At 31.2% G+C, this 22,783-nt stretch overlaps 2 protein-coding genes and 1 long non-coding RNA gene across 3 annotated transcripts in view; 2 read left to right on the forward strand and 1 right to left on the reverse strand.

Moving 5' to 3' along the window:
* LOC143059406 (beta-1,4-galactosyltransferase 1-like) overlaps window positions 1–22,783 on the forward strand; it is a 361,910-nt gene that overhangs the window by 20,846 nt on the left and 318,281 nt on the right. The gene's annotated exons all lie outside the window — the stretch shown is intronic.
* Window positions 1,496–7,049, reverse strand: LOC143059140 (uncharacterized). The gene is made up of 5 exons (XR_012973399.1): window positions 6,529–7,049; window positions 5,055–5,200; window positions 3,882–3,978; window positions 3,478–3,642; window positions 1,496–1,937 (listed from the first exon to the last, which is right to left on the reverse strand). It is a non-coding gene; the product is annotated as an uncharacterized LOC143059140 (long non-coding RNA).
* LOC143058099 (uncharacterized) overlaps window positions 15,600–22,783 on the forward strand; it is a 34,912-nt gene continuing 27,728 nt past the window's right edge. Inside the window, exons 1-3 of the mRNA XM_076231562.1 lie at window positions 15,600–16,688; window positions 17,457–17,562; window positions 22,615–22,716. Coding sequence (XP_076087677.1) covers window positions 16,005–16,688; window positions 17,457–17,562; window positions 22,615–22,716 — 892 coding nt within the window. The 5' untranslated portion in view covers window positions 15,600–16,004. The remainder of the gene's footprint in view (window positions 16,689–17,456; window positions 17,563–22,614; window positions 22,717–22,783) is intronic.

Here is a 22,783-nt window from a genome sequence, read left to right on the forward strand (position 1 = left end):
ATATGAGTGTGTTTGTGTGTACATACATGTGTGTGTAAATGGTTTTTTTTCTTGATTAAACCAGATGTCTCAATCTGAATTTCCCCAAAAATAAACTCAAATGTCAACAAAAAACAAAGTGAAGATAAAGTATTTTTTTAAAGATTTACTCAATGGTGCAATACAATTATAATTATAACTGTGCTCCCCATTATAATATACCATCATATAACATTTAATGGCTGTATAATCAGTTTACAGTAATGTTCTGGAATGTTCCAGGACATTTTGACCCCTCAAATTACACATTTATTGCTGTTTCCATGGCAATGGCAGCCATTTTTTAAAATTCCAAAGTGGGGTGCACAGCTACACATGGTGGTCAACATTATGTAATAGTTCCATCAACATTGGTCCATTCAGTTCCAAGAACTAAGCTGGACAAAAAGTGTGGAATAAGAATAAGAAAAAGATAATCGTACAATAACAATATGATGTCATGAGTGAAGTAACTGCAACTCATGACATTATGCACTAAACTGAATAGAAAATATCAGCCTTATCATTTTTAAATTTATGGACTGAAAGAAAAGATCTAGTAATTTTTTTTTTAGAATTTGATATACTTTAAAAGAGGGACGAATGATACCAGAGGGACAGTAAAACTCATAAATCGACAATAGACTGACAACGCCATGGCTAAAAATGAAAAGGACAAACAGACAAACAATAGTACACAGAACACAACAAAGAAAACTAAAGATTAAACAACACGAACCCCATCAAAAACTAAGGGACATCTAGTCAAATACCAAAGCTCTAGTCGGACTTCATTCTCTTCAAAATAACGTAACATATTTTTTATATTATTATGAGAATACTACATATTATATTATTCATTACACAAACCACATCATATATACATTTGTATACAAATTACATTCGTTGTTTCTTTAATAGGATATTTGATGAACAAATTCAGCCTTAATTAACAGTGTAATTTGACGTTTATATTTTTGATTATTTTCTTGTGTTTCTTTAACTTATTTCCTTTTCGATATTTTTTTTTTATAAATGTTTCGATTCATTGAAATCTCGATCATGTTTGATTATTTATTTTTTTTAAACAGAAGAGGAAACGGTACCATGTTTTCATATATTTTATCTATTTTTTCTTCATAGGAAATCACTGATGTATCTAATTATGTTTAAACAATGTTTAATGAAAGTGTTCCTCAAGTATAATGTAAATAAATGCCTTATTAAATGATATTTTACTTAAAAACATTTCAGAGAAATATAAAAAAAAAATCAGATGAAAAAAAAAAAAATCGAAAATGATCTTTCTGATATGTCATCACTCTATTAAATGGATATTTTTGAATCTCAAAAATAGATTGTATGTGAATATATTAGTTATATATACATGATATACTTTCCTGAATACATTTTAATATAAAATTATCCAATAAACGTTACAGGTATTATAATATTATTTAAGAAATGTTGAGATAAAACTAAATCCATTCGTTTAATATGTTTGAGCTTTAATTTTGTCAATTTATCAGGGACTTTCCGTTTTAAATTTTCCTCGGAGATCAGTGTTTTTATGATTTTACTTTTTATTGCTGTTTTTCATGTCCTTCCTCCTTCTTTGGTATCTTCTTACTTTTGCTACTTATCATTCTTAAATCTTATTTTCATCGAGACTGATTTCAGTGACTGACGGCCATTGAAAGGTTGCCAATAGATCGCATTGAATGTTAAACTATTTGTCGGATAGTAATAGTAATTACCATTCAGGTTTGATAGTCCGCACTGGTTATACCACCACGCCCCTCTATTTTGATAAGCACATGATTTGCCAAATGAAGTGACATAGTTAGCATTATCACGATCTCTAGTTGAAAATGGTTGACCATCAATTTCACCAGTACCCGGGTCACCAGTAATATCCCCTGAAATGAATGACTTAGTTACTGACAAATACGGCTTTTTATCTTAGCTAATGCCTTTTACCAATTTTCCTTTTATATTATACTGTAAATTCATTTATTTCCGTTGTTTCCAGTTTTCGTGGATTAAGGAAAACTTAGATGTTCGTGAATATTTAATTTCGTGGTTTTGCGGAAGTCTGCATTCAAGCCTATAGAAAATTTGTCACTCTTTGAACTTTTAATTTCATGGTTCTCCATTACCCACGAATTCCACAAAAATTGATATCCAACGAATAATAATAAATCCACAGTACTATAAAAGTGAAATGGTATATCAGTTTACACAATTATTTTAAACCTGCGCTGTATAAAGTACAAGTTGAAGTTATGTTTTTTCAGCATTTACAAATACTGAGTCAGACATGATATTTGTTTGTTTGTATAGTTATAAGGATTATAACACAATGTTGACAGTTGAAAACTATTTGAAAATTTTTACCTGTTATGTCTGTTTATTTAGTTGAGAGGTGAGAGGTTTAGTTAGCTTTAAAACCAAGATTAATTCACCATTTTCTACATAAGAAAATGCCTGTACCAAGTCAGACACATGACAGTGGTTATCAATTGCTTTGAGCTTTGATTCTGCCATTTGGTAAGGGATTTTTCGTTTTGAATTTTCCCCGAGTCTGGTATTTTTGTGATTTTTCATGAATCAGTAAATTTGAACAAGATATTTCTTCATGGAAAAATACATTTTCCCTTGACAACAAATCATATCGAAACAATGATATGATAAAACAAAAAAAATATTTGTAGCATATACTTCATTCATTCCCTTGCCAAAAATCCATAGGTCTATGATACTTGTTTAAAGGGTACTTAAAGGCACGAAAAATTAGTGCGACTTCCCATGTTGGAAAACGTGAACAAGATGACAAATAAAGTATAACAAATACTGATCCGATCAATGAAAAATATATTCCATAACTGCGTGTTACGATATTCCCCACTCGAGACAGTTAAATTCTAGTATATAAAGTGTGTGGCTTGCCTGTTGAGAGTGGCGAAATATCGTAATACACGAGTTATAGTGGTGGAATCTGTTTCTCTAATGTTTTTTATGCTTCCTTTTAATTTTTTTACAGAGAGTTGTGTTCTTTATTTGTGACGTAACCAGTCTTGGCCGCTTTTTTTATGATGTCACAATAGGAAATTCAGAAGAAATCAAGAAAATTAAATATAACAATTAAATTTCAACCAAGTATTTGCAGATAACTAGTGATGAACAATATTTTTACCATACATGAAATGTGAAAATTGTACAAAAATTAGAGAAAACAATATTTAACCTTGATCAAGATCAACCTACAGTTTGAACCACTATTCACTTTTCGTAAAATAAAAAAAAAACAAACAATACCCATTGCATTGATTGTTGATAATCCATTATTGCAGTTGAAACCGTAGGCAAATATCGTAATGTTATAGAATAAGAAAATATATAGGATATAATATATAGAGGAACCGAGAAACATGAAATATATGCTTTAAGAATATTCACCTGCGTTGCCATCATAATCACCCAGAGTGAGTATGTAATTGCTCGAGTCATTCCCGATCCTGAAGGTCTCATACTCTGCATAACCAACGTTACCATACCAATCCTCTAAATCAAATCTTATCATATAGGATCTGCTGTTGACGATAGTATGTATATAATCGTTGCCTGTGATAGAGTTTAAAAATAAAACTTATTAACTGCTTCTGATAATTTCAATCTAGTGGAAGAATTATGAATGTTCGAGTAAAATTATAAGGAAGCAACTATTTAACTTCAAAAGAGGGTGGAGGTTGTCAATGTTTAACAACACGATAAAATTAAGTATATATTGTTCAATAGTGTTATTAAATGAAGTGTGAAACAGATATTTCACCAGTGATGAGAAGTAATTTTAGAAACCTTACCAAGCCAAAAATTGTCGGCTAGATTTCCGAAGCCAGTCTTGTAGTCTGCCCAGGTTCTGTAGAAGCTGACAACTCCGTCTACACGCCTCTGAATTACCTGAAACAAAAAAGAAAAAAAAATCAGTTTGACTTTTATAAAGGTGAAGAAAAAAGGGGCGAAAGATGCCAGTGGAACACTCAAACTCATAAATCGAAATTAAACTGACAACGCCATGGCTAACAATTAAACAGACAAACAGAAAAAAAAGTACACAAGAAACAACATAGAAAACTAAAGACTGAGTAACACGAACCCCAACAAAAACTGGGGCTGATCTCAGGTGCTCCGGAAGGTAAGCAGAGCGTGTTGTTCATATTATTATAAACTTAGTACATAATTTAATTCGGTAGGTCATATTCATGAAAAGAGAAGGGGATAGTAGTTACGACGTAAGAAACATATCCGATATCATCTGTTAAACGGTTATTCCATAACGGTCAACCAACTTGTGAAAGATTTATGCCAATTAAAGCATTTACAGCATGACTTTTGGAATACTAGGAAATGGGACCGCAGCTGAATGCAGAATAAAACATAAATAGGGTAAATTATTGGTCTTTTTGATTCCTTGTGTCGTTTAATTTGAAGGAAAATGAAAAGTTGAGATCAGTTAACATTTGCTCAACCAATTCTTTTTCATACATGTATGCTACATATTTCTGTTTTTAAAAACTTTCACAAGGTACGATATATAGGACGAAAACTGTAGGTTACTGTCATCTTTGTAGTACAGAATAACACAAATGAAATATGTAAATTATAACAGTCATAAGATCGTGAAAGATCTGTATTGCCAACAAATATAGAACGTAGATTTGTTAGCAATATTTAGGGTTTTCAAGTGTGTTATCTGGGATAATTGTTGACTACTTTCGTCGTAAATGCACTAATTACTGGAAACCAACTAGTATTCGGGAGCGATTTATTTTCCCGACCTTCGCGAATAGAAAAATATCGCGAATATATATCGTCGCGAATATGTAAAACTTGGATATTTCCTTACTAAACTACATCATGTAAATTTGAGAATCACGAAATTTAATCGCCGCGAAATGGGTTAAAAAGGGTTAAACGTGAAATAGTGTATCCGCGAAAATAAGTTGGTTTGAAAAACTAAAATAAAATGTCAATACCGTCCAATTATATCCAGTCATGTCGCAGTAAACCGTAATTGGATAAGTGGTTGATGGATATATATCGTAAATCCCACTGCCACAGTTAGTTACTATATCAGCACAGTCAACTGGTTTGGCGGGTTTTACTGCGCATGGATCTTTAGCTGTAAAAAGAAATACATCATTTTCAGTAATTAGAATTAAGTATTAAACAAAAGTCGTGATAATATGCATTTATCACATATATAAATTCGACGATGCATGTTTGTTTCATCGTGATTGAAAGCTGGAATCTTACAACTCTGTTTGCTTGTGAAACTATTCGAGAGAAAAACAATCAAAAAAACTTGCTCATTACAGCGTTATACAGTTAATTAAGTTTCTAATTAAATGTAACTCATGAAAAAAAAAAACGCATCGAGACAAGAAAGTATGTTTCTGTTATTTACCTTGCATAATTTTTTTTGGCATATTTGGGAAAGATATGAGAATTCTAACGCTGCAACATATTTCAAAGAGCAAACAAAAAATCATCAATACAACAGGCTTAAAGTTAGCTCGCCAGATTTGGAAAATCATGATTGCGCATTTCGAATAATTTTTAGCGCATAAATTCATTAAAAAGATGCTCTACGACGATCATCAAATCGACTTAATTTATCAAAATGTAAACAAAGTAGAACATGCAAATAACCATAAAATTTTCTATGCGTTTTATTTTTTATTCCTATTCATGAAACGGTCAGGTTTACAGCAAAACTGACATGTTCACGTATGGTGTCAGAGAAATGAATGTTTAGAATGTTTTTCTCTACCTATATAATTTGGTAATTACGAAACGTTTTTTTCAATAACCAATGTAATATTCAAACTTATTCATTGGATCAATGAATGACATAGATTTCTCTGAAATCGAGTAGTATTTCATCCTTGACTTGTAAAGATACGGGTTTTAGAGTTCTTGTTATCAGTGTAGCCATTCAGACACACTAAACATATGAACTCATATTTTAATTTTTTAATTCGACAAAGTATATTACCAACAAACTAAATATCTGATAAAACCATAAACATTACAATTACACTCATCATAGATATCAGGATTAAATTTTGTACTTACGCCAGACGCGTGTTTCGTCTACAAAAGACTCATCAGTGACGCTAAAATCCAAAAACGTTAAATAGGCCAAATAAAGTACGAAGTTGAAGAGCATAGAGGACCAATGTATATTGTAAACGAACTTATTTTCGCGAGCGATTTTATTTTTTTATTTAAAATAACGCGAATATAAATCGTCCCGAATATGTAAAATTTTGATCATTCTTTATTAAACTGCATCAAGTAAACAGAAAATAGAGAAATTATATAACTCTGAAATGGTCTAAGAAGGATAAAACGCGAAATATAGTCTCTGCAAAAAAAAGTTGGTTCATTACCAACACACTAAATTAAATTAAAATCAAACCATAATTTTTACAAAAGAAGACTTACTAGCTGTAACATAATTCTGTAAATATTTTCCATTGTATGAAAATACAGTTTCAGGGTTACAAAGTGAACTTAGGAAGCATTGCCTCGTAGTTTTATCGTAGCTCGCTGTACAACATGAGGCATCTCCGGTGCACATTGTCGCACATTCAACTGTAGATTTCAGCTGAAAAGGACCTGCTGTCACATCTTTTGAAATAATAAGTTTATCATTTCCTACATTAAAAAGCACTTTTTTAGAATCCACACATTTTACGCTTGGAAGGAAAAGCACAAGTGCTATGAACACAGTTTCTTTAGGAAATGTAATACACATTTGCATGATGTCGATTTACCACGTAACAAAAATAATAACGATCAAGTGTGGTATCAGTGTCTTTATTTTTGTTGTTCACTTAATTAATTTAATATCTCAGAAACAAATAAAACTGTACACACCGTCACAAACACAGCATATGTAGATCAAGATACAGTAAACATTATTTCAGGTATATGCTTTAAACATTTCATTTTTTTAAACATTTTTTGAGTTGCAACTACGTTAGTTCAAATTGAATATTGATGATTTAATTCACTTTATTTTTCATGTTAAAATTACTATCTCCTCCCACCTATGGTCGATAAAGATTCAATTTCTTTTATTTATAGATACTTATAAATTATTTGTGTTTATTTACAGATACTTATAACATGTATAAATCATTTATTTTTATTTACAGATAATGATTAATTTTCAACTTTATACAATACAATACATTTTGAAGTGCATTTTGAAGTGATTTATTTACAGTTGCATTATCAAATCAATTTTCAATTCTAAATCCGTTAAATTAATTCATAATTTTAAGAGGGTCAGGAATCGAAAGCTTTTAATATGACATTTTCGATGAAAATCAATGCAATTTAAACAAGGACACCACTAATATATGTATACTTAAAGAGAATTTAAAGTGCGTATGATGATTTTATAATAAACGGATTCTTTAATTAAATTTCGTGAACTTTATATTTAGCAAATTCCTATTGATTGAGGTCATATTAAAATTTAAGCAGAGTTCTTCTTATTTTTTTGTATTCTAAAATTCATTATTAATATCTAGATAATGTAGTCACATTATCGTCTTTTTTTATTAAGAATATAAAGCAACATTGTTTACAATTTTTATGAAAAATGTATACAGAACAATTTTAAAGGCATGATAATTGTTTAGTCTATGTTGATATGTCATATCTTCGAGAAAGGATTTCACATCAAAACAAGAATATTTTTTTATCATATAATGCATTACATTATAACATTATTAGGAATTTTTATTTCAATAAAAAAAAAAAGGAATATGCTAGAATAATATGTATTATTGTTCAAATATGAAATTCCAAATTGTATACTTTTAATTCTAGATGCCAATATATCAGAATAATAAACATCAATTGCTGAAAAATCAAGATGCGATTACAAAATCCCGATATTTGGTCTATTTTAGAATTCCCCGGCAAATAAAGGCGGACAAGATTATTGTAAGCTTATATTAGAAAAAAATACTTATTGTATACTATACATTTAATTCCGTTTAAATGATCCTACTCCCTAATATTTTGGCTAACTGTAATGTAATATCTGTGTCACAGATGAATATTTGATAGTTGTACTTATAGTCATAACCCAGCCCTCTTTCTCTCGTATCCAAAAGCGCTGTGTGTGACTTATTATCCAATGTTTGCTTCCATTGGACATAAGGAGAAATGCTGTTTGTGCAAGATCATCTTGATTTTTAATTGGGGATAATGATGATCAATGGTTAAATTCAGTGTATTGTTCTTACGGTTTCATTTTGTCTGTAAGTCTGTAAGTCTGCTTGACTTTACCCTGTTGTCTCGATAGTGTCTTTTTTTCTTCGAACATCTTCTACATTTTTTCATCATCAGTGTTGGTAGCCAAATAACTGAAAAATAAATATAAAATAATACGGAGTGTTTGAATATTAGAAAAATCATCATTTAGCTAATCCAAACTATTCAAAGGATAAATAATTAAATCCATCACTGGGTATGTACAGCGTATAAATGAGAGGCAGAAGAAAACAAGGGGTAGCAAATAACAACGTCATAACAACAAAAAAAGTACAAAACTAGGACAGGAGGGCGGGATTGTATTAAAGACATTTGGGAAAAATGAAAAAAAAAAAATATTTATCGTTTTTAATAGTCAATATTTTTTTTTATTAATATTCACTTTAGATATATCTTTGTATAATATTAACATTGTATCATAGATTAAATGTATTCGTATAATGTATGTTCACTTGTGTTATAATGTCTTTTGATTGAGTTAAGCCATTTCAATTGATAATTTATAGTGTGGCTGTCTATGTTGTGATGTTACAGATAAGGGTGAAAATTTGGTACTATTAAATAAAGGCAACAGTAGTATACAGCTCTTCAAAACTCATAAATCTATGGACAAAAAACAAAAATCGGGGTAACAAACTAAAACTGAGGGAAACGCATTAAATATTAGAGGAGAACAACGACACAACATTAAAACGTAACACACACAGCAACGGACTAAGCATTAGACAAAATCCGATGAGAATAACCAATATAACATCAAAACCAAATACATGAATTTGGGATAGAAAAGTACTGTGACACGTCTTATAGTAATGTGAATTCACACTCAAATATAGGAGAAAACAAACGACACAACGGAAACACAACGTACTTGGTACAGGACATTTTTAAAGAAAAACATGGTGGGTTGAACCTGGTTTTGTGGCATACCAAACCTCACACTTTGATGGCATTGTTAAATGTAACATTAACATGAGAACATAATAATACAGGACTACAATACAAATAAATAGAAGAACGTATTAGGCAAAGAAACACATGAATAATAGATTACAAAAGGCATCAGGTTTAAAATTCAATACGCCAAAAAAACGCGCCTCGTTTAAACCTGTTGCAATTGTTTGCATATGTCGTAAGTAAGTCAGGAATCTGATGTTCATAGTTGTCGTTTGTTGATGTGGTTCATGATTGTTTCTCGTTTCTTGATTTTTTATATAGATTAGACCGTTGGTTTTCGCGTTTGAATGGTTCTACACAAGAAATTTTTGAGGCCCCTTATACCTTGCTGTTTGGTGTGAGCCAAGGCTCCGTGTTGAGAGCCGTACTTTAACCTATCATGGTTTACGTTTATAAATTGAGACTTGGATAGAAAGTTGTGTTATTGCCTCTCAAACAACATCTTCTTATATCTACATATGACTTGACATTGATATTTATTACTTCAAAGTGTAACCAATTGACCACTTTTAAGTACATCTTCATCAACTATTAATTATTTACAAATAAAAAAAATGAAAAGAGGTTTCTGAGAATACAATTCAATAGTCTCTTTTAAATAAATACGTACTATATTTGTAAATGATTTATTTGTCATTTTTAGTTACTTGTTTGGTTGATAAATTTATAAATTCACAATACAAAAAATAGCTTTTCACAATTCAACATCGATTCAAAAGTCTCACTCTTCAACTTCGTACTTTATTTGGCCTTTAAACTTTTTTAGATTCGAGCGTCACTGATGAGTCTTTTGTAGACGAAACGCGCGTCTGGCGTATATACAAAATTTAGTCCTGGTATCTATGATGAGTTTATTTATCGACATTCAACGATTTCGAACTAGAATCTGCGACAAGCATAACAATTGCAGTTCGAATGGTAAACTCTTCGTTTACCTATCATATTGCGTTTACATACCAAAAAATGATACGTTATACTCGTGCATATTTCAGATATACGAACACATAAACATGGTATGCACGTTACATATAACTGATCAGAGGTACGAGGAAGCACGACTGAAAACGTCACTACGAGGGTTAAATTTCATTTCAAAGAGCTGTTTAACTAAAACGATGTATCTGTGACTCAACGTTCTAGCGACATGTTTTTGCATCCGATATAGCAGAATAGTCGTTATATTCATAATTTTCCGATTTTTTCCTTTTCCTAATTGTGACATTTTAAGTGTAGATTCGTATGAAAGAGTATGTTTGCATAGACGGAGATGATTACTATGTCAACCCACTAGGTAACACTAATTTCGGAGTTCATGTAATGCCCTCAATTTTTGTATGCGACCTTGATTTTTCATCTTCGTAAATTTATGAGATTTGAACGTCGTTTAAGGGGGTAGACCTTGGTTCAGGGAAATAACTCTTTAAATCAGTTAAGCGTTTGTAAAAGTCAAGTTCATCAATGTATTTTAAGCATTCACCTGAAACAGATTGAAAATAATCTATGTAACCTAGAAGCTTAGAATATATTTTTGAAAATGGTTGACACAAACATACTGATGATTTTAAGAGTTATTTCCCTTAACCTAGGTCTACCTCCTTAACTGCCTTTACCTAAATTCAATACAATGTAATGAATTATGTATTGAACATATAAAAACTAAAGAGATGTGGTATGGTTGCCAATTAGACAACTATCCAACAAAGAATAACTGAAGTGGGTGTAAGTAAGTAAAGGCAATAATTACGAACTGAATTTGAATTACAAGAACCAACAAAAACCACTTAACTACAGTTTCCTGACTTTGAACACGCAAATGAGGAATGTTCTTAAACACGTTGTGACCGCGCAATCCTCCTCTTAACTGGGAAATTTGTATAATAGCATAAAATAAGAATAAACTATAAAATTAGTATATATTACACTACTGTTATCCTTAAAGTTCATAAGATGAATATACTACAAAATGGTATAATGTTATGCAATATAAATCTAAATTCCTTCGTTTGATTTTGCTGTTACATTTTCAGTTTGGACCGTAAGACCGTATTGAATACAATGGTTTACTGTCATATAATATAATGCTCCGTTTTTCTATGATAAGCGACTTTACAATCTCATAGATGTTTGTAAGACAGAAAAAAAACTTTTTTATAATAATACACGAAAATTAAATATATTGTTAGATAATTTGTTTTTTCAAATGTAAATAATGAAATAAAGAAAATAATTTAAATAAAAATACCAAGAAAAATCATGCGTACCGTCTAGACTGCACATATACATTTACTAGTATATATATATATAACTTAACAATTTGTAAGTTTAAATGCTGTTTGTATCGCTACTCAAAAGGAAATGAAAAACAAAACAGGTGAGTCTCTTCTATTTCAAATTATTGAGATGGAAACGTTCAAACAATAAAAACCATTTTTTTTTTTTAAAAACAGCATATATTTCGGAGTACAGAAAAATCGCAGTTAAGAATATTTGTTTTCAATGCAGGCTTTACGTACAAAATATATATATTCCAATTTCTCAAACATGTTGATCGTGTCGTTTTAAAGTATACACGCGTTATATATTAATATGAACATTTTGGATATGCTGATGCATCTAAACTATTTCGAAATGCATACCAAACTTCAGAAAAAGTACAGATAAAATGTATATGTGATTGGGCCATTCACTTATTATCGACTCCTAGGAGTCGATATTAAGAATTGAACGATGGACAATTAGTGCGTGAATTTTTTTTGCTACCTGATTGGAAGATATTTCGAGACGTGAATAATCAAATTTTATTGATTGGTTAGGACAATCCAAACCTAGTAAATGTCCTTCAATCCCGTAGAGTATCAGATTTGTCCTCTCTATTTTAGCAATTAGATTTTGTCTGGTCATTAATCATGCATATTCATGATATTGGTACACAGGTAACTTTTATCTATAAATAGTCGAATCTTCTGGAGTTTCGTAAACAACAACGTTAAACGATTTATACTACTTCATAACGTGTGACCTCACGTGTGTGGTAAAATTTGTTGATTGATGCACGTGGCTATTCTAGTAAATGAATTAAGTGCCAGTCTGCCTAAGAATCAGGCAGTGGTGTAAACATGACCAAAAAAATCCCACCCAATTTGACATTGATTTTAGTTCATAATATGTAGTTATGCACAAAAATAACATTCATTTCCGTTTTCTTTTCTGGTAATAGAAGATACAATTTGGTTGAAATGCACTAGAAATTAACAAATAAGGGGAGATAACTCTGTAATTTGCTATCATTCTAACCAATTTTCTAACCAAGTTATTTGATATTACCAGCCACACACAAACAAAAGACTAATAATTTTTAACTCAGGATGATGGTTAGTATTAAATAGCATGATTATCTCGGTGGGTTTTTTCAGATCATGTTTTGATTTTTACCTAAATTGCCTGATTTTTACAAAGACTGGCACTTAATCTACAAAGCGAGAGCACTTTTCATTTTCGAGTCGACTTACCCTTTTTGAAAGGCTTATGCTTGTTTTTCTCTTAAACCTAAAAAATAACCTTGATTTCCTGTTTAAAGTTATATAAGTACAAACAGGAAGTTTAACCTCAGCCATTATTGATTTTTAGATATAACCAAAAGAAAGATTTGTACACAGGTAAGTTATAAAAGAGCGTTTACTATGTAACTTCTATTATTCATTTTGATTTTGATAAATATACATGTCCAAAACTGACCAGAATGTAGTTTTCACCTTTTAAGAATTCGCAATATCTTACTTTTTATTGTCCATTAAAAATTACCTGTACATGAAGATTGAAATACCCCTTATCTCGTTGGTGTTTTTATCTATAATTGCAACTATTTGATATATAAACGATCAGATGTCTCGTAGTAATTCCCCGACTGGAACCACCCTTTGACCCGTGAATGATGCAGAATGCTCCTATTACACATTTTGTGTGTATCCATTTCACACAAAGTTATACATGCACCTGTGTTATTGCAGTTACTTAAAAAATATCAACAAAAATAAAATAATTCTTATTACACGAATGATTCAAATTCCTTTGATGTTGCAGTACAAATAATGCACAATGAGCTAGAGCTGGATTTTGCTTTATGAAGCCATTAAATGATTAACACAACATTTGAGTTTATTACGTACACAGAAATATATAATGATATTAATTAGCATTATCTAGAAAGGCTTTAGCAATAGATATAGTGTGGCTGTGTTCATACATTTATCAGAGTAACCTGAGCCTTTCCAAATTCTATGTATCTGATCTATTGTTTGAACAATGTTTATTTTATATACTAGTCAACAAAACAAACGATACAAGACTTTTTTTTTCAAATTAAAGATAAAGTTTTCCGTTCATTGGACCAATATTGAAGGAAGTAATACTTAATCATTATGGAAATATAAATCCGTTTTTTTTTTTGCTTTTGTGACGATTTTTCGCGTTTTTTTTTTTTTTACAAAATTTACATAAAACGACAATTTTAAAAACAGAAGTTCCAACTAATGATGCCAACCTCTCATTTAAAGGTAAATACAGTGTTTGCCATCAATTTGTTTTTAAAAATCATACAGTTTCTTCGTTTATTAGTTAAGCAAAGTTCGGCCCCTCGAGAAATCGTTAAAATGTATACATTATCAAGTGATTTACCATAGACAGTATGTGTAAAGTAATATTCAAAAAGCGGTAACAATCTTAAAACTAATCCGAAAGGTTCCAAATTTACTGTGTATTGTTTTCATATCTAAAACATTGATTTGAGACGAAAATAATATATTTTTTTTGCAATTTTTGAGATTTCAAAAAACACTTTTTTCCCCAAAAATAAAAAAAAACAATATTTCAACCCATTAGTTACAACATGAACATAACTTGATTAGCATATTGAATATTTTTAAACAAATTTGAAATTTTATTTAGTACTTAGAAAATTATGTGTCGATTTTTTATTCAACTTTCCGCAAAACTAATTTACACCCTATGATCGTTTACACGGAATTTAGATACTTTCCGAAAAGTTTTGATTTTCATTATCACATGTGCATACATTGCAAATGAAAGCTTTTTAAAATAGTGTATATCATTTTGTTTTATATGTAACACTTTTTGATAAATTTTATTTCAAAGTCGTGTATCGTTTCTTTTGTTGACTAGTATATTTATGCTAATTTTGCAAAAGATGTACAATTGTGATAATTAAATACGTGAGATTTTTCATATTAACAGATTTATGAAGGAGTTCGTTCACTAACTCCTAATTATTGCCCTAAATATCGGATTTTTGTAATGCGAAAATGTGGTTAAAATATAGTCTTGTGATATATTTATGATGTTATAATGTACATGTAGTTAATAAGTAATTTTTGCAGAATTTTGCGAAATATATGACAATTTCCTTCAAAATTAAGAAAGGCACCACCCCTCTCCAACATATTATTGCATAAACATTCTTTACAACCAATGTTCTTTAATTTCCAAAAAAAAAAATGTCAAAGAGCGAGAGGTAATGTCTCAAATAATATTATATTTGAATATAAAATAGGCGTAAAAACATGAAAATTTCAAGGAAAATTTACTTTTTTCTATTTTTAAGCAAATTTTTTTCCCAAATATCATTAATTAAGCAATAAATTCAAATTCGAATTACAATGATAATTTAATTGAAAAAAACAACATGGTTTGCAGGGCCGTTAATTGAACTTCTTGGCTAAATTCCATTAAAACTCCAATGTAATAGTGTCCATACAATACGATTATATTAAGTTATGAGGGTTTTGTTTTAAACCGAGCATCTTTGAAATTTGTCACTAATGGACCATTATTGATAAAGGGTCATTGATGTTAAATCTTTGAAATTGAAGTTAACAGTTTTTGTTAATTTGGCTCATTGTTTTATAATGTTATGCTTTTTCTTTACTTAAATGGATGTAAAAGCACATGTTTTATTGAAAAAATGGGAATGAAAATATATTGATAGAGAGCTTTTGGAAAACAGTATGTCATGTATCTGTCTGGGAATATAAATACCAGATTTCAAAAAAATTATTTTGTATTGATTCATTCAGCAACTTCGGCATTTCTCGAATGGCGCATATATAATATGCAATATTATGACATATATGGATTAACAATTGCCGTCTTTATCACTTTTCTTTTGTAAGAATCTATCGCTATATGTTAACTGATTGTGTAGGAAATATATAAAAGTATACCTTTGATTTTTTTTTCTTTCAGATGTTTTATTGCAAGAAAGTTCTAATATCAAAATGAGGCGTACAATTTTTTGTTCCGATAGAAAATGAAAAAATGTAAACACGTGCTACATTGAGAAAATATCTTAATTTGTTTTCTTCAGACGGTGGAGAGTGTTTGTCTATTTTATTTTTTAATTTAACGAAACCAGAGTGCTTTATTTAATATTTCCGTACTTATATTTTACCAACTACTATTTGTATTTTGAAAACAAAACGTTAGACATGTTGTTAATAAATTAAAGAAATTATAAGACGTCTGAACAGGTTTCGACATATACTATTGAAATAATCAAATCAAAGATCTAACGAATCAAATCACTTAAATGTTTCGCATACATGTATACAATGAATATATTTTAGTGTACACCAATAATTGTGTAGTATCTATTTAGAATGAGTTCAATTGAAGAGAAAAAATATCTTTGTCTGATCAAATTATCTTATGACATTTCTTTAAATGTAACAAGGGCTTACACAGAAACAAATGTTCTAAGCAAATATGACAATCAAGTGTCTACTTTTCTAAAAATAAACAAACATGATATATTTCACCTGTGGAAGGATACACCGTGCTGTCAGTGTATTTCTGGGGGAAGCATCAATTTAAAGGCAACGTCGACTCTAACCTTTCGTCAAATAGAACGATTATTCGAATTTCAAGGAAATGGAACGCCTGGACATTTTAGAAAAGACCGAACAAACAATAATGTAATACAGCACTGCTTGTGTCGAATGTCTGAAAGATCAGTTTCATTAAATGATTTTGATATTAATTTATTAGAAACATTATTAAAGAGGTTTGTGAATCTTGAATCGGATGTTAAGATGTGGCTATCAACTATTCGGGAAACAAGGAATCATATAGCACATGTTACTAGTACGACAGATTTCGATCCAGGAAGACTGGATAAGTGGCGGAAGATGCTAGAGGGATCAATTCTTGGACTGGTTACAAAAATCCAACCAGCATTTTATGCAAAATCTATTGAAAGTCAAATTAATATTTTGAAAAATTCTAATTTGGAGGCGCTCTATGGAAAGAAACTGATGGACGATGTAAACGCTGCAAATAAGATTGTACGTATGAAATTTATAATTTAGTTAATTGTTTTTACATGTAAGATACTATTGCTGTTTGACATATAAAGTATCAAAACTAGTGACGTCTGTTCTTTATGATTGAAAAAACACTTAATAAAGCAATTAGCTTCAGCTTCTTTATATTGTTCGAAGTTAAATGAACCATATAGTTATATCGCCAAAAACGAAAGTTTTACACAAATAATAGTGCAAAGTATTCAAAGGACTTAAAATAGTTTTAAGTTAAGTTTTGGCTTATGCAAGGTGTACATTTTGGATTTTATTCACCCTCTATGGTCTGCAGGGGTCAGGACCGAACCATATAACGAATTTATTGCACGCCTGACTTTTCTGCTGCGTTTTGTAAATAAAAAATAAAGATATACAATGAAACACAACAACATTGATAGATGACGTCAACATTAACAACGGACGTGACGTCATGAGCCCTCTGCGGATCCATCGGGGTCACCACGTGACTGCGTAAAACCAATCAGAATGTGATAATTTACTCGCGGTCCGTAAAATTGTAATAGAGACATTACAACCAAACTATTTCTTCTTAAAGATCGTTCTATCTGTACTATGAACTATGATGGTGTACGTTTTCATATAATGACTTGAATGGAGATTTTTCTCTGTTGGCACTCATACCACATCTTCTTATAACTATTGATTTTTTTAAAACTTTTATAGCTTAAATCTTAATTTTGTATAAAGAAACATTGCTGTAATACTGTTTATGAGATATCTAATCGTTTACAGTTATTGGAAGATCTGGCTGAAAGAAATGACACCAGGATTGTTGAATGTGAAAACAACATAAAGCAAGCAATACTAGAGAACAACAATGAACTAAAACAACATATAGGTAAATACATATATATTAAATTAAGATATATTTTCATATCTTATCATAAAGATGAGTGTTTCGTCGTTTGCAACATGAATAATCTTTGTCTATAGTGCAGTGAATTCATTGGAATAAGGTATATACCAACCTGTATAGAATTGTGAAGAGTGTTATAGTTGTAAATTTTATTTCTTTCTGTTGTATTCGTGTGTTATGGTAAAGATATTTAATCATCCAGTTCTTTTATAAGATTTTAGTTTAAATCAACAAAATTTATACGATATATTTGGTTTACAGTTTGATTCAGAAGAAACACCGACATAGATAATACAATTGATTATCAATTTACTACCACAATTTGATATTAATTAGTATTGTAATTTTCATTGTTATTGATAATATTGTATAAGTCTTACAAATCTAATCTTGAATTCTATCTTATTTTAGGGAAATCGTTTTAGAAATTCAAATGTGACATCAATTTGTGCGTTGAACGAGCCTTGGCTAACTCACCTGTGTATTTTTATGTGCTGGTATTTAGGTTGTTTTATGTAATGTGTCCGTTTTTATTCTGTAGTTAGTCACACTTCGGTTTTATCATGTATATCTATCATATAGTAATTTTATAAAATTAAGTGTTTGCAAAGTATGGATTATTCTAAATAATAAGGATGTTCTTATTCCATGCAGAACTTGTACTTGTTTTGGCTTTCAATTTTTTCTTTATCTGAGCGTCATTGATGAGTTTTGTGTGGACGAAACGCACATCTTGCGTAGTAAATTTTAAAACTGGTACCTTTTGTTAGCTATTATTCGTGTGTTTCTCTGTCCTATATTTTCTCCCATTTATTTGTATTGTAGTCCTGTCATGTAATGTTGTCAGTTTAATGTTATATTTAACATTGCCATTAAAGTAGGAGGTTTGGCATGCCACAAAACCATGTTCAACCCATCATTTGTTTCTTATAAATGCCATGTAACAAGTCAGGAAAATGGCCATTGTTATATTATTGTTTGTTTCTGTGTGTGTTACATTTTAATGTTGTGTTTATGTTGTGTCGTAGTTCTCTTATATTTGATGCGTTTCCCTCAGTTTTAGTTTGTAACCCGGATTTTTTTTTGTCTCAATCGATTTATGATTTTCGAACAGCCACCACACGAATCATGCAAATGGTGATACAAGCATGAAACATTGTCAGAACATGCTTTTAGGTTTATTCAATTATATTAAAGGGGTAGCCACGAAAAAAAATCATTCAATCATAGTGGTTATCTTTGATTTTCAAAATGACGTCTATCAAGGTAAAATACATCAAATGTATGTTCCCCTCTGCATATATATTGCTTGTATTTAATTCAAAATGTTATTAGATAGAGTGAATGAAGGGTTTATTTGTCATATTGTAGTAATAAAATATCACTTCCGGTCAAATATCGGTATATAACTCGCTTCCGGTTTTATAAATATCTTGTATTTGATCCATACTACCACACACCAATGTTTAGATAGTAGAACTTTGATAGTTATTGATCGGAATAGTCGTTAAAGGTTGGTCTTTGGACCTTATTTATAACCTATTCTTAATGTTAAGTCTTTACTTGGCATCCGTCGTTAACCATTGGTTGGCATCAGCTCATTGTGAAGTTGCTTGACTTTGTCAAATGTCATTCATTACACGTTATATCTTAATGTTCATAACTTAAAACTAGAAGTCTTCCAGAAATTGATTTATTTGCACTTCCAGAGAACACTGGCATACATCACTGCTGATAATCGCTGCATGGGGTCCAGTGTTAGCTTATTAAGATAGAAATTAAAATGCTCCAAATACTCTATAATTGCCCCAATTATTAAGTCATAGGGTCGTACGTGAATCTACAAGACGCTTTAACGCGAGAGAACTGAGCCAAAGAGTAGGGGCTTATTCCTCTGAATGGTGTAAAGATCGTAGGTGAGTTAAATGATACTGGATGAACGATCGGGCTGAATGTAATACAATACAACAAAGTGCTATACAGGTGGTTTAAGGATAAACCTTTGGCCAGAATGTCAGAAGTGTTAAAATATTTTATTTAGAAAATGTTTGTGTTATTGCGCTATCGTTAAATTGTCGATCTCTTTAGTTTATTTCTATAAAAAAACGATTTTTTGAAATGGCAAAAATAATTCGCTTGTCAGCTTTCTCAACAGATAGGTTGGAAACTGATTGGACAAAATGTTGTTAATGTCAGGAAAAACAAAGACTGACCTCCTGACAGCTGAAGGATATACATTGTTGGCAAAAATATTCCTCTTTTTCATGAGCATGATGAAGAAAATGCACTCCCCATCCTTCAAGATACTCTGTGATTTTAACGAAGGAGAAAGCACAAGAAAAAGAAAAATGAATAGTAGCCTAATCTGTGCAGAATAAAGTTTGACTTCACAAAACTTGAGAGCCAAGAGACGCCATATGTCACCAATGCCATCTGGAAGTTCGAGTGAATGCAAGTCCCCTAAAGTTTTTAGAAGTACTCTTCATTGGAAAGACCAAAAGTCAGATCCCGTTGAAAATTTGCATCAAGGTTTCATTAGTGATAAAGAGTTGCCTTTATCCGCTTAAAAGAGGCAATGACAATGAAATTGAACCAACGAGTAGTGGATTGTTCAACCGTATTACAGAATAAACAACTATTGGCAAAACTAAATAGTGATGATGTAATAGCAAAAGAAATGAAGTTTTACCTGACTTGTCTCGCAGCTGTACAACTGTACAAAACAGAGAGAGAGCGCTCATAAGTGGCAAGCAGATGTCAAAAGCAGTTGTGAGAAAAATATTATGACAGAAACTGCATAAGCTGAGTTGGTGACACATCTTTAAAACTCGACGAAATTCTGAAGAGTCAGTGATGTTTCGATTACCAGACCTGGCAAACCTATATGAGAAGATTGGCACAACTCGGTTCTACTTCTGCACATATACACTCTTCGCGCTTTAAATAAAGGACAAGTTTTTGCAGGAGATGCAAGACCTAGAAGCACAAACAAAAGGCAAAGATGTTCTTTTGATGTTTGAAAAAGATATAGGACCAGCAATCGCGATTGACTCTGATTACAATGACACCATGCAAATTGTAAAGACGGCCGAAATTATTGACTGTCAGTTAGCTACCAAGAAAAATATTCCTGGATACGTGGTCTCTAAAGATATCGATGACAGCATACCTCCTTTGTTACAGTTGGTGAAAATGATAGAGCATGAACATGATAATAAATCGTAGTTAGAATACGTTTTTACAATGTTAGACGTAGCTCTTGCCCAATTATTAATGTTTAATTACCATGCAAACACCCAGAAGTCCAAGTACAACACAGGCACTAAGCTGATCGTGTGGCACCATTTTGTGTGACTATTATTCATTGTAAAAAAAGTGTGGTTTGTCAACCATAAGTTAAGTGTTTACCAACAGCTGCAGTCGACAACACAAACCACAACCTCAGCTCAACTACAACAAAATCATATTTCATCGGACCGGAATCGACATTCAATGATGGCGTTAGATAAAAAAATATTAATTACAAGTAAACCAAAATTTTAAAAGTTACCTGAACTCCCTGATGCTTACATGAACATGATACCTGTAAACCTTTTAAACTAACCAGAAACACTTTTTTTGCCGGAGGATATCACAGCCATTCTTAACTACCACTATCTATACATGAGCTTACAGAATGAGTATTACTAGTGGTCCATGTAATCACAAGGATATTTTTTCATATCAAAATCGCAACTGAGAAGGGTTGTAAGTCGACACTGATAATCAGGTTAGCTCAGCTTTTTTCAAGACACTACAAGTAGAAAAACTTTGAGTTTCATTTCGAAATAGACAAGACCTGCGAGATTGCTTCCTATTCACGAAGTTGATTTTGCTCTTGGTCCTAAAACAGAGGTTTTGCCATTTTTTCGATGTGATATTGTCTCATTTTTTCGTGGAAAGTTATAGAAGTCGGCATGGCAGACGTGGGAAATATTTGATGATGTAATCGAGATGTTTGGGTGATTGAGCAAGAAACCTGCATTAGTCAGTGAAACTGATATGGAGTTGATAGAGGCATTTGTTATATTTGTTGTACGACAGACCCACAACAACATTTGATACCAATGAATCCAGGCTTGAATTGTTTGTACGCAAAAAAAGACGGTATGACAAAATTTCGACCGCCATAGCTGCACTGCTTGAGCACACTAAATGAACTGCATATCAAGGTAGTCATGTATGTGGACAGGCAGTCACACATGAACAACGTCTATCTAGTATGAGCGATTTAGGATGGATACTTGAGACCGCAAATAGGTTGTGGATTCCAAATTGGACATAAATAGTAGTCATTGCAGTATCATGCCAGGAGTTAACCGAATGTGGATGCACAAAAACTTGTTCTTCTAGATGCAAGTTATGCAAACCTGGTTTGACATGTGCAACATTGTGTTTCTGTAGCTGTTAGAACGAAATACATCGGAAAATATGGTAAAATAATACATTAATCGACATTCCTGCATGTCTTAAATAATAAACTAGATATCAAATGGACTTTTTTTTTATAGCAAAGCCTTACCACTACTATTATACTCGATTGTATCAACCTTTATAACCCTAACCGGAAGTGGTGATTTATTTTAGTAATTACTGTCTGTTTGACATATTTTAATGTCATTTTGTTGTATTTGAATAAGTTCTCATGACATATTTTACATTAAAAAGGTGTGGATCCGTTTTCATATTTGAAATATTTTGTAAAAATGAAGTCAATTTTAAATTCAAGATGGCCGGCGTGAAAAATTTCAAAAATATGTTGTCTACCCCTCTAATATGCTGAAGTTCCTCCCGAAGTAGGTGTGTGCAAAATCCTATACTTGTATCACCATTTGCATGAATTTGTCAAGTTTCGGTAATAAGCCGCCCCACTAATACTACTGTTGCTTTATTTAGTATGTGATAAAGTACTGAATTAATCTGAAGTCAATCATTAAAATTTTGTAAACGTTATTTTAAACACACATTTTAACAATATCCAAAATCCATTAACAGCTGAAGTAAATGGCGACTTTATGCGCAAATTAGCAGAACTAGAAGCAATGGTTAAAGGTTCAGCCAAAGAAGATCCGAACACTAACTTAAGAAGTGAACTTTGTAAGTTTATTGTATATTTGTACGTATATTGATGTTGTTCGACCTGTATGACATAATTAATTGTGTT

Source organism: Mytilus galloprovincialis, chromosome 14 (assembly GCF_965363235.1).
Source record: "Mytilus galloprovincialis chromosome 14, xbMytGall1.hap1.1, whole genome shotgun sequence".
Classification (NCBI taxonomy): domain Eukaryota; kingdom Metazoa; phylum Mollusca; class Bivalvia; order Mytilida; family Mytilidae; genus Mytilus; species Mytilus galloprovincialis.